The sequence below is a fragment of the Lepus europaeus genome, chromosome 12 (genome assembly GCF_033115175.1).
Source record: "Lepus europaeus isolate LE1 chromosome 12, mLepTim1.pri, whole genome shotgun sequence".
NCBI classification, from domain to species: Eukaryota; Metazoa; Chordata; class Mammalia; order Lagomorpha; family Leporidae; genus Lepus; species Lepus europaeus.
This window is the reverse complement of record NC_084838.1, coordinates 3,767,911-3,780,501: the sequence shown is the minus strand read 5'-3', so window position 1 is coordinate 3,780,501 and position 12,591 is coordinate 3,767,911. Positions and strand designations below refer to the sequence as shown.

At 62.3% G+C, this 12,591-nt stretch overlaps 1 protein-coding gene across 4 annotated transcripts in view; it reads right to left on the bottom strand.

Annotated features, from left to right (window-relative positions):
* Positions 1 to 12,591, bottom strand: part of RAPGEF1 (Rap guanine nucleotide exchange factor 1) — a 142,588-nt gene that overhangs the window by 23,978 nt on the left and 106,019 nt on the right. For 3 of the 4 annotated variants that reach the window (XM_062207331.1, XM_062207330.1, XM_062207332.1), the window contains one exon: positions 8,045 to 8,250. In XM_062207331.1, the coding sequence (XP_062063315.1) occupies positions 8,045 to 8,250 (206 nt within the window). Of the gene's footprint in view, positions 1 to 5,946; positions 6,100 to 8,044; positions 8,251 to 12,591 lie in introns of all 4 variants that reach the window. The other variant, XM_062207333.1, reaches the window with a different exon arrangement.

Sequence of the window (12,591 nt, the reverse complement as noted above, 5' to 3'; positions counted from 1 at the left end):
TCAGCCTAACACTGTAGCTGTCTGCAGCACTGCAGATTCTAACCTCGGCTCCAGCTTGAGCAGGCAGCCTGGCCTCCAGACCGCGGTGGGATACTCCACCGCTGGTAGCAGGAGGGCCCTGAACAAGCAGACAGGGACCCAGCCGTGCTAGGGGGCGGCGCCCTTCACGGGAGGGGCGGTCCTCTGGTACCTGCCCGGAGACACTCCCGCACGGGGTCAGGACAGCGGCAGCACAGCGCCACACTAAGGTTCCCGTGGCTGAAGCTTGTCTGTGAGCACAGCCCACAGGCCAGCCGGTGGAGGAGAACCCAGAGCGGAGAGGCAAGGGGCGGGAACGGATGCGTCAGCAGCAGCTGCTTCTGAAAGCCCCAGGGCCAGAAGGCTCCGCAGGGTCTCCTGGTCACCCGCCCGCCCGGCGAGCTGGCTGCTGTCCAGAGCAGGGGAGGTGGAGACCTGCACAGCAAGGAGCTGCAGAAACCAGGAAGGGCGCCCATCGCCACGCACCAGCTCCCACAGGGCTTGGCCCAGGTGCAGTGGGCTTGAGTCTGGGTTCCACACCGGGGAGGCAGCGCGGGCCTGAAGCGGCCTGGGGTCTTTAGGAGGGTGGAAGCGCCAACCCTGCTGCACTGCACACCCTTGGGCCTTGCATTTCCCGCTGGCTGGATGGGGGGAGGTGCAGGAAGGCTGGGGCAGGAGACAGACGTGAGTGCTGGGAGCAGTCAGGGGCCCGTGCATGGAAGTGGCCAGCAAAGGCCTCCCAAGGTGGTGGGGACATTGGCCTGGAGCTGCAGGGGTGAGGTGAGGTGAGGGAGGGAACCTGACCACAGAGGCTGGAATGCCAGTCAGGAGGGGGCAGGGTGAGACACTGGGATGGGAAAGGTGGTGGTGACGGTGGGAGAGGTAGACCAGCACGAGGACGCGACTGTGGCACGGCTGGCGGGCTGTGTGTGTGTGACACAATGACACTGCTCGGGCAGCTCAGTGGACTGCGGAGACGTTCGCAGAAGAGCAGGGGTGGAGCGAAGGGGAGGTCTAGCAGGGCAGGAGTGAAAGAGCGCTCACTGCCAGCCTGCCCCGGTCGGGTGGCAGAGGCTCGACTCGGCGTCCGGAGCCCGCTCTGGCCTGGCGGCAGCTGCGTGAAGCCCACGGAGGGCACACTCACACCTGAGAGTCAGCCGGCTGGGGGCGGGGTGTGACCAGACAGAGGCCTCACTTCCCCTGGAAAGGAACTCTGCCGACGGACGCTGAGGACTGAGGGGGCCACGCGGGGGCCACGGGGAAGTGAGGCAGGCCTCTGGGACACGCCCCCAGGGAGGCCCCGGGTTCTGCCAGACCTTCCCTCCCTCTCATCTCTCGTGTGACTAAAGAAGAGAAGATGACGTCAGGAAGAAACAGGGACAGAGGCCAGGGTGGCGGAACTTCTCTTCCACGGACGGACAGACGCCGCCCTGTGGTTCTGTCCTCACTGCCAGCCTGAGGACCCTGTGGTTCTGTCCTCACTGCCCCAAGGCCACTCCCTTCCCTCGCTCCATTCTTTCTCCTTCCCCATCTTCCCCTGGCTCCTGACTTTCAGCCCGGCCAGCACGGTCTCTGTGACGCTGATGGGCGAGTTCTAGAGGTCTGTGGTTGGGGAGTTGGGGGGGAGGGCAAAGAGAAGACGCAGACACATTGGGGGTGTGTGTAAGCAGCCCGCCGTGCACCTCGGGGGCAGCCCTGGCTGCTTCACGGCGCGGGATCCAGGCGTCGGCATGAAGCCTGGGTCTTGTGTGGACGGCGCACGTCCCGTTGTGTGAGTGCCTGGCCCAGCCTGGGATGCCAGCTGCTCCGCAAACCCCTGTCCACAGCTGATGTGCTCACACTGGGGCGGCACTAGATACTGTACAAAGAACTGGGAGAGGAGCTGGCAGGTGCCAAGTGCCAGGATGTACATGTTGAAATATCACCCTGTAGCGCCGGTTCAAGTCCCGGCTGCTCCACTTCTGATCCAGCTCTCTGCTGTGGCCTGGGAAAACAGTGGAAGATGGTCCAAGTCCTTGGGCCCCTGCATTCGCTTGGGAGACCCCAAAGAAGTTCCTGGCTCCTGGCTTCGGATTGGTGCAACTCTGGCCGTTGTGGCCAATTGGGGAGTGAACCAGCGGGTGGAAGACCTCTCTCTCTCTCTCTCTCTAGGCTTCTTCTCTGTGTAACTCTTTCAAATAAATAAATCTTTTAAAAAAAAGAAATATAGCCCTATACCCCCACAAAAATGTACAACACACACACACACACACACACACCCTGAGTCCCTCTGCATGAGCCACACTTAACTTTCTCACCACGAAGATTTAAAAACCTAAACAAAAGCAAACGACCGTTATCACGGGCATTTCACTATGCCTCTTTCTCAAAGCCCTGATCTGCCAGCATATTTGCTCGTCCAGACTTGTTCTGAAAGCCAAGATGGTAAGGAAACATTTCAACAGATTTCTAGCATTGAAACAGGCCTCTGGTGACAGCAGCAGCGAGCAGAGAAAGGGCGCACAAGGAAACCACGGGGTGGAGCAGGGTGACTGCCCTGACGCCAGCACAACACCTGCAGGGCACCGGCGGCCCTCACGGCTGCCCGGAGACTTCGATAACATTTTGGTCAAGGGCACAGTGAATATGGACCAAACCCAAACTCTTGGGATCCACACCAGCAGAGTTCAGAGCCAGGGAGGGGTCTGTGAGGGAGACGGCTGGGCCACCCCGACAGCATGGCGGCCAGCCGGCGGGCACGGGAGCCCAGGAGGCCGCCAAGGAGAGCCACACGCTGTTTCTAGGAGGGAAGGTGGGGCAGTTCCTGGAGGACTCATCAGCGCCCCTCACCTCTCCCGCACGACCCGGAGATGGTGGTGACGCTCCTCAGACCTCAGCCGGGTCTGCATGCTTGTCTCCCGGGACTTAGGGCACAAGTCGCGGTGCAAAGGGAGTCTGTGGGCCTCTCCACCAAGAGAGAACCCGAGATGGAACTGAGGACTGACAAGCTGGGGGGGGGGGGGGGGTGCTGCCCAGGAGAAGCCGGCGTGGGGACAAACTCACAGGCAGCAGCATCCACTGAAAGCCGGGCCAGAGCCCCAGAGGGCTGTGCCACGCAGGAGGAACTCAGGACCCAGGGGCAGCGTGTGGGTGGGGGCGCCGAGCCTTCCTGGAGGGGAGGGCCTGCGGGGGTGCAGGGGGCTGGCTCCCCCTCTCCCACGACCTCAATCCCTGGGAACTCACATCGGAAGGGACGCTGGGATTACTGGCCTCCATTCCTGGGGCGGGCCCCCCACCTGGAGCTTTCCCTGCCTGTCTCCCAGACACGTCACTGTCCCCAGGCACACCTTATGCTCCGGCCCCATGAGGCATGGTCTGAGCCCGCTGACCACTGGTGTTCCTGCTGCCTGTGACTCTCAGGCCCCGCCTGCTGCACCACAGGCCTGTCCATCACCAGTACCGCCGGGTCCTCCCTGCCCACTGACTTCCGCAGCCCCTGGAGCCCGGGAGGAGAGGACAAGAACACCTCCCGGCATGCACTCCAGCACCGCCGGTCCCTGCCCACTGACTTCTGCAGCCCTGGGAGCCCGGGAGGAGAGGACAAGAACACCTCCCGGCATGCACTCCAGCACCGCTGGTCCCTGCCCACTGACTTCTGCAGCCCTGGGAGCCCTGGGAACCCCAGGAGGAGAGGACGAGAACACCTCCCAGCATGCACTCCAGCACCGCTGGTCCCTGCCCACTGACTTCCGCAGCCCCTGGAGCCCGGGAGGAGAGGACAAGAACACCTCCCGGCATGCACTCCAGCACCGCCGGTCCCTGCCCACTGACTTCTGCAGCCCTGGGAGCCCGGGAGGAGAGGTCGAGAACACCTCCCCGCATGCACTCCAGCACCGCCGGTCCCTGCCCACTGACTTCTGCAGCCCTGGGAGCCCTGGGAACCCCGGGAGGAGAGGACGAGAACACCTCCCAGCACGCACTCCAGCTTCAGTCGCTCGGGCAGGCTTATTGCTCTCTGGAGTCCCCTGGCCAAGAGGTTCCTAACACTTGGGCTTTTAGTGAAGTAACAGGACACTGGACACTGTGACAAGAGCCACACGAGGCTGGACAGCTGCTGCACTCCCAGGTGGGCTTCAGAACTCCACGCTGGACAGGCCCGGGAGCGGTGGAACGAAGAAATCTGGGGATGGAGGGCTACTCTGGCACTAGTTCGAAGCCCCGGGTCTGGGCGCATCTTGGGATTCAGCTGGAGAATACCTGAGGAGTGAGCTGGCCTGACGCTAAGCCGCTCCCCGGGGTTCAGCACCTCCGACGGCAAACGCGCCAGCGCCGGGCCCCTGCTAGGCTTCCGGGTGCCTTCCTGGTAACAGAATGGAGCACCTTGAGCTCATCCCCTTCGGCTTCTGCTGGGACTGCAGCATCTCAGATGCAGGGGTCTCGAGACTCCATGTCCCAGGGATGGAAACCAAGGCCCAGTCTTCATTAAAACGTCCTCATATTTTCTTTAGTTCTGGAGCCAACAGTCCAGTTCACTCGCAGCCCTCTACCCTGTGGAAACCCTCAGGTAGCTCATGGTGTCTATTCATGGGAGGTGGCCCAGGAGCCAGCCAAGAGCTGGCCCTGTCTAAGAGAGCTTGCCAGAGGTGCCTTCCAGGAATTCAGGGGAGGCCGTGTGGCCAGGGCGGCTGAGGCGGCGTTCAGCCTTCCCTGCATGTCTGGGGCGCCGAGGGCCCTGACCAGCCGGCCTCAGCACCCGGGGAAGAATGTGTTCCTCGGGAGAGGTGGGGGCACAGACGGACCCCGGGTAACACCAAACCGGAACCTGAGCCTGGGTGAGTCTTCAACAGTCACTCGGTCCAAACTCACCCTTTATATTTGTAGAGGACAGAAGGAAACCCAGAAAGGCTAAGCTGTTTGTCCAATTCTTGGTATAGAATTAGAAGCTGAACAAGACCAGAGCCCAGAGCTCTTATGGCTTAAAGACTGTGCCTCCTTAGGCACCACTGTCCCCTCAGCTTCCGTAGGAAACTTTACAGCACCGGCCGCAGCCACCCCCGCCGGGACCTCGGCTCCTGTGCAATGTGGCTTAGCACCGACTCCCATCAGCAGGTGCAGTCAACGTCCCCTGGCCCTGGGCTGGACTTGACTGAGTGGCTGCGATGGAAGTGACACTGGGCCAAGTCACAGCTTAGGCTGCAAGGTGTCTTGCAAGCTTCCATTTGTTCCCTTGGAGGCCTGTCAGCTGCCCTGCACACAAGCCCAGGCTAGCCTGCCGCAGGGAAGGGGGGGGCAGGAGATGCCAGTGAGCCTGTGCCACACCAGCCACTCTGCAGGCAGAGCAGCGTGATCACCCCACCCACCCGTGTCCTCATCAAGAACATCTGAAGCCGCTGAGCTCCGGGGCGGCTTGTGGTGCAGTGGGAGACAACGGGTACGGCTCTTAAAACACGGACTCTCACGCACTTGGTAAAGCCTGCTCTCTTTGGCCTTGCTTCCGACACGAAGCATGTTCCTTAGCCAACACGGAACACTCAGAGGGCTGAGCCAAGACCCAGCGGGAGAGCAGAAGCAAAAGGCTGAAAACATCTCTGCAGTCTGAGCCAGAGTGGGAGCCACTCGCAATCCCCCCCCAGCCCGCCGGTGACAGCCCTTAGGCCCCGGGGATCCGGCCGCTCACGCCCTTTCCTGTCTGGCGCACGAGGACACAGGCCGGGACGGGCAGCGCGCACGTGCGGGAGGCACGGCTGCAAACCAAGGAGTGGATGGCTTGTGTGGACTCACCGAGGGCACAGGCCGGGACGGGCAGCGTGCACGTGCGGGAGGCACGGCTGCAAACCAAGGAGCAGGTGGCTTGTGTGGACTCACCGAGGGCACAGGCCGGGATGGGCAGCGCGCACGTGCGGGAGGCACGGCTGCAAACCAAGGAGCGGGTGGCTTGTGTGGACTCACCGAGGGCACAGGCAAGCTGCCGTGCCGGCTGAGAAAGCAGTTAGAGACCGACACACTGAGGCCCTGAGTGGCACTGCTGTCCTCGGGGGCGAAGGCCACTTGGGATTGCTGGATACAGTAGGAGACAGAGAAGGAAGAAGCAGCATAGGAGGCCTGCTGGGCAGAGGGACGAGAGAGAAGGCAGGGAGGAGGGAGAGAAGCAGAGAACGGTAAGGCACGTGGCAGCAGAGACACAAGAGGCCGCTGCCTAGCCCTGCTGGGGACTCTGAAGACCAATGCCCACCGAAGGCTGCTGGAATGAGGCGGAACCCGCCCTTTCACTTCCTTACGGCAGAGTTAGAGTAAACTTGCACATCGACTACGGTGCACAGAGGACAAGGAGCCTGGAGCCGGGGCTGAGCCTGGCTCCGGGCTCCTCCTCAGTGGGAGCAGACCCGGGTGCTCACTCTCGCTTCAGCCAAGTTCTGACGGATCTGGACCCTGACACTGATCCCCGTTTGGCCTTGGACGTTGCTTCAGGATCTCTGCACCTCGGGTTTCCCGTCTGTAAGACATGGAGAACGCTGGCGCCGACCGCGAAGGGCTGCGCGGGGTGAAATGAGATGACCTGGGTAAAGCACCTGGGATGGCGCCTCCCACAGGCGGCGTGGTGATGACCTCACTGCCCCTCCCACACCTGCATTCGAGGTACAGCCTGCTGTGGCCTTGGGCTCCGTTCCTCTGGCTCTCTGCCCCGGTTCGCATGCAGCAGGGCTGCCAGGAGCTGTGGGGAGGGTCGTGGGCAGCCACAGGAAGCTCCTGCTGGCCCTCTGCAGGAGGTGCCCAAGGAGGGGCTGCCCTCAGCCCTGTCCTGTCTGGAACAGGCCTGCGTCCACATGCTCACTGGGGACCCCTCCCCACACATTCAAACTTGTGGACTCCATGATAAGATGGCCAAGGACAGCCAATGGGTTGCCAAGGACCAATCTCTCCACGAAATCTGGCTCAGCAGTGGTTTTAACCAAACATTTTGGGCTAGGAACCCCCGGCCAGACATTGGTATTTCCACGAAGATCCCCTTGAAACATTGCCGAAGCAATCTGAGTCACTCTCAGAGCTCGAGGGTGGGCAGGGCAGGTGGAGAGCGACCCTGATGCCCACGTGTGGGACCCGGCCCAAGGCTGCCTCCAGCAGGGCTGGCTGTGGTTCCCTGGAGGGGACCAAACTGCCTGCCTGGTCAGCCTGAGCCTGCTGCAGGTGAGACAGCACGGGGACCCTGGGGCATCTGTCTTCCGCTTGGTGGATGGCTGCCTCCCAGAAAGGCCAAGGTGGCACCTTCCTGTGGTCTCCTGATGGACAGAAGACGGCCCTGCTCTTGTTAGGAAGTTGCCAAACAGGCCAGCACGTGAGCAGAACATACGCAGCTCTGGGAAAATCAAGGCTTCCACTCCAGGGCACCCTCTTCCTGGTGGGGAAAGGAGCCCACCAGCACCGTGAACCGGTAAAGCAGAGACAGACCTGGAGGCCTGTGACAGGCCAGCGCCCAGGGCCTTGCAGCCTGCCTGGGCCACGCTGCACACGGGACTCCTCCACCCGGGAGGTGTCTGCGAGGAGGAGGGTGCCGAGTCGGAAACACAAAGGGGCTGTGTGTCACGTCACCCGGCTCAGTGGAGCCCTTCTCACGGGGCCAGCCCTGGCCGGGCCGCGATGTCAGTCATCCAGAGGCAGGCTTAGTGTCGGGAAGCGACCCTACAGCCGGCTGCACACAGGCCGTGCCCTGTGCTTTGACCGAGTCCCTCCTTTCTGGGAGGTCCACGTTGGAGCCAGAGAAGACAAAGTCGAGAGACTGTTAGCGACCCGAGCGGACACTCCGGGCGCGGGCCTGTCCTGCAGTACGGGCCTGCTCTGGAGAAGAAAGGCCCGAGAGCTCCAGGCCAGGAGACGGAAGCGGACGCGGGCGCCCACGTGGACTGGGACGCGTCCATCAGCAAGGCCGGGGCCCCCGCCACAGACGGCACGGGGTCAACCCTAACCCCAGAAGGAGCGTTCCAGCCCCTAACCTGTGAAGCTGGGGACACGGGGAGGGGCGGGGGGGGGGGGGGAAGGGGGCGCCGCTTACCAGCTGCCGCTGCTTGGGGGGCAGGGCGGGCGGCGGGGCCAGCTCCTGCAGCGAGTCGCCGGCCGCACTGAAGGGGTCGCTGAAGCCGCACACCTCCATGAGCAGCCTGTTCTTCTGCTGGTAGATGTGCTCGTTCTGCGGCGTCTGGTAGAACACGGAGGGCTGCGGCTCGGAGTAGTCCTCCAGCAGCTGCATGTAGGCCAGCACTGCGGGACAGAGGGCGCCTCGCATCCTGTCCTGGGAGCCCACCCCACCCCCGCCCCCAGCAGCCGGGGGCACTGCGTCCTTGTGTGTGTCCACACCCTAGACTGCCCCATGGCCAGAGGGGACCCTTGTGTGGCCTGTGGACTCCAGGAGACGATGCCACAGACCCAGCCACCCTAGCGGATGCCACGCGGCCCTGGCACGTGTAGGGGCTGACAGCGGGGGCGGCTGTGCGTGAAGGGGGAGCGAAATTTCTTATGGGAAATTCCTGTACTTTCCACTCAGCGGTGCTGTGAACCCCAAACTACTCCAATAAGTAAATTCCATTGTTTAAATACAGCACATGGGGGGCCCCTGACTGCCCTCGGGGATTTCCTGCCGAACCTGCCACCCCGTCCCCGCCAATGCGGGGGGCTCCCACCTGCGCCCTCCCGCTTCCTGGATGCCCCTGAGACGACTGCACGGCACACTGCCTGAGGCTCTGCGTTTTCTGCCCCTTGGCTGATCTTGGCCTGGAGCCTCCTCCCGAGCCGCCCTCGCCCCATCAGCCACGACCTCACCCTTCGCTTCCTCCCTCGCTCTTCCTACACTCACGGTTTGGATGAGCTGCCTGTGGACTGTCCACGCTCACCCAGCGTTCACTCAGCACCTGCTGTACGCGTCAGCACTGACCCACGAGTGGGCACCGCACCATGGACAGCGTGGTCCTGTGCCTTGCGGGCCACATCATCCTTAGACAGCAAGCAGACCAGCCCACAGCGTGGGACAGGGTGAAGTGGCTGGGGACCCTAGGCTGTGGAAGAGCCATGTGAGGGTCAGGGAGGACTTTCCATGAGTCTACAGGAGACACAAGGGCCTGAGGCCAGGAGGGGGCCTGGGTGGGCCCAGCACAGTGAAGGAAGGCTTAGAGTCCCCTGCATGGTGCCAGGGGGCTGTGTAGACAGGACAAGCTGGCTTTATTTGCAGCGGCCTGGGAATGAGCCGAGGGCGCCACCCAGGGTGTGGCTGGAGCTCAGTGACTGCTGGGAAGATGGCCGTGGGGCTGCTGTGGCTGTTCGGGAAAAGCTCACGTGTGAGGGAGAGGTTGGCGAGGCGCGGTTGAGAACGGGGGGATTCGGAAAACAGATGCAACAGGATTTAGGGCCTTCCCCGGCAGAGTTAGGGTAGGCCCTGTGTCTGTCTCGTTTGTGCTATAAACCACTCGTGCCCGGCACGCAGAAGGTGCCTGGGAATGTGTGGAGCATGAGTGGATAAATGCAGCACATTTCCTGGTGAGCTGCTCCACCAGGTGGGCCCTGGGTGCATGTAAAGCCCCAAACAACAGCAACCAAGTCCAGGCCTGCCCAGCTGAAAAGATGCTGGCCATCGTGGGCAGAGGGAGAGGCCTCAATTCCACCAGTGCCTCCTCTCATCCCTCCAACCCCACTGCCTTGTGGAGGAGCTGTCTGTGCCCTGCGGCCTCCCTGACCTGTGCAGAGAGGCAGCAGCTCCGGTAGGGACTCCAGTCCCCTGAGGAGGTGAGAAGCCAGGGATCCAAGAGCCCAGCTGTGGCATCTCACCCTGGGAGGCACCTCTCCAAGTCACATGAGAGCATCAGTGTGCCCTGCATTCCCGACTTGGGGGTCAAGGATCTGAGCCCCCCACCCCGCTTCCAGGGCTGGAGGATTCTGGGAGAAGGGGGTTTGGAGCCACCTGTGCACAGCCACCTGGTGTCCCTACAGAGTGATGAGGGCTGGCTTGGAGCATAAGTTTTTCCTCCAATTCCCATCCACCCGTGTGGACTGAAGCCTGCCCTGACACTGCCTGCAGGAGTCAAGGTCAAGGCCAGGCCCCAAGTGCCTGTGTCCTGAGATCTGCACCTGCCTGTCTGCACTTGACCATGGGGAGGCTCCTGGGTGCTGAGCTACTCCCTGTACACATGTAGGGGCCAATGCGAGGAGGACAAGGTACGGACAAGGACATGGTTAGGACAGGTGCCAGCTAAATGACCTGGAGGCAGCTGACAAGATGCTGAGGGCTGTGAGGAGAAGGCCCTAGATCGGCACACGGCACACGGCCGCTCTCAGCCACCTCCTGGGGTCACGTCACAAGTGACACAAGTGCCAAGAGCGGCAAGGATGGCTCTGGGGTGCACGGAGCCATGAAGTCGCGGCCTCCACTCGGAGCCCAGGCTGGTCAGCAGCTCAGGAGGGGCAGGCACTCTGAGCAGAGCAGGACGGTCACGGGCAGCCACCTCGTTGCCGTGCAGGTGTACAGGACATGTGCTCCCTCCAGCTACATCTTTCTGGCACCGCTCGCTTTATTTAAAAGAACAAGGATTTCTTACTAGTCCCAACAAGCGCTGAGTGGAACGTGGCTATAAAAGGCAGGGGAAAAGTTGCTGCCTCTGCCGCTCCCGCTGGGCCCCACGCGCCTTAGTGGTGCACAAGCAGCACCAAGTTCAGGAGAAAGGTGTGCGCCCGGGAGCGCGATCCTGCACGCCCACCATGTGCCCCGAGAAGACGAAGCATCCCCACTCCCGCCTGACGGGCAGTCCCACGACTTCAGGTCTCCATGAGCCCCTGAGGTGGACGTCCTTGTGGGGGCCTGCTCCCTGGGCACTCGGGAACAGCAGTGACGTCCCCTACCTTCTAGAAATACGGCAGGCCGGTGCGTTTCTAAGACAACGAGCAACAGCTGAGGCCAGGGCAGACTGCATGGCTGGGAGGACTCCGGTGGGCCCCAGGCCGTGGGGACAGCGAGGGGTGGGGGTTAGCACACTGATCGGGAATCTCATCCAGCACAAGAGGCTCATAGGGCTGCCCTCAGCGGCAGGGGCCAGCGACCCTGGTGACATCAGAGCACTCAAAGGGAAGGATGCACGGTGACATTGGACTTGCATGGTGGACTCTGTCCAGTGTCAGCCAACAGAATGGGACGGCGATTGCCCTGTGCTTTTGCTGAATGCACTTTCATGGGGTGCTCTCACAGGGTCACACTCGGGGACTCTCCAAGGAGACTTTCCCAGAGGGAAGAGCAGAGTCGGGACTAGGACTTGAACCTCAGGATGCATCAGGTCTGGGGGCTCTAGCCCAGGGCACAGAGCAGTCTATCCCCTGCACCCTGGAGGGGTCTCAAGGGAGGAGACTCCTCCCTTCCCCTCTGCCGGGAGGACCTGCAGCTCGCTGCATCAACACAGGCCTGGCTCGGACCTGCAGTCCTGCCCCCCCCCGCTCCAGCTTCACCTAAGACAGGCGCAGCCTGGCGGCTGGGAGGTCCGCCTACCACAGGGCGCACCACACCTGCAGCTCTGATGAGCGGAGTGGGCCTCCAGTGGCGGCCTCATGGAACAGAGACATGCTTCCAGAGACTGGAGACCATTCAAAGGAAAACGAGAGCCACACCTCCCTATCCTCTCCCCTGCAGGTCAGGTGTGACACTCTGAGAGCCTGGGCAGCACCACGCGTCTGGTGCAGTTGGCACTTGGACCACTGCCCTGCGTCTGAGGTCGATGAGCTCAGACAAGAAAGGGCTAGGCTCACAGTGGCTCGCTGCCCCCAGTGAGGTGGCGAGGGAGGAGGTGGCAGCTCTGGAATGCTTGCCTGGGCAGAGGGAGAAGTGCAGAAGAAACGCTCCCGGCACGACCGTGTGCACCCCTCCACCAGGACCCTGGTTTCTAAAGCGCAAGCTGACGCGACAGGTGGGAATGACATCACGAGCCCCACACGCAGCCAGCCCCACCGAGGAGCCGGGAGGTCACCCTACTGGGCTGCCCCGCTGGCCTTGGGGATGGTCCTGCTGGGTCTGCCCAGGCCAGGTCGGCCCTTGTTTGAGAACGGGGCCAGCTCTGATGGGAGCTGGGACAGACTCAACTTCCAGTTCACACAGGGTCTCTGTGGGACGCCTCACTGGGGTCAGGGAGTCTTGGGGCGGTGGGGCTGGTGTGGCCACACAAGCAGCACACCAGGACGCTGGTCTGCCAGGGAAAAACAAGGTGGAACTGCGCTAGTGACCTGGGGAGAGGGTGGGGGCAGTCAGGGGAGTGGGGAGAAGACAGAACTTCCAGTCATTAGACGGCAAACTTAGAGTTGGAAAATAATCAAACACAAATATGCAGAGTTTCAGCTCTACCCCTAGGCAATAATAAGATGATCTGTTAAGGTGTCTGGTCCAAGAGGCGTCCCCACTACTCCTGTTGGGCAGCCTCCGGCCCCAGTCACCCTGCAGGACCGCCGAGCCCAGGTCCACACACACGGGACGCGCCCGGGGCAGCTGTTCTGCGGGGCTCAGACGGCTGTTCAGATTCGGATGTCCACCCCACCTCCCGCAGGTGTCGCTGCACCGCTGGCCTGCCCACCGCAACA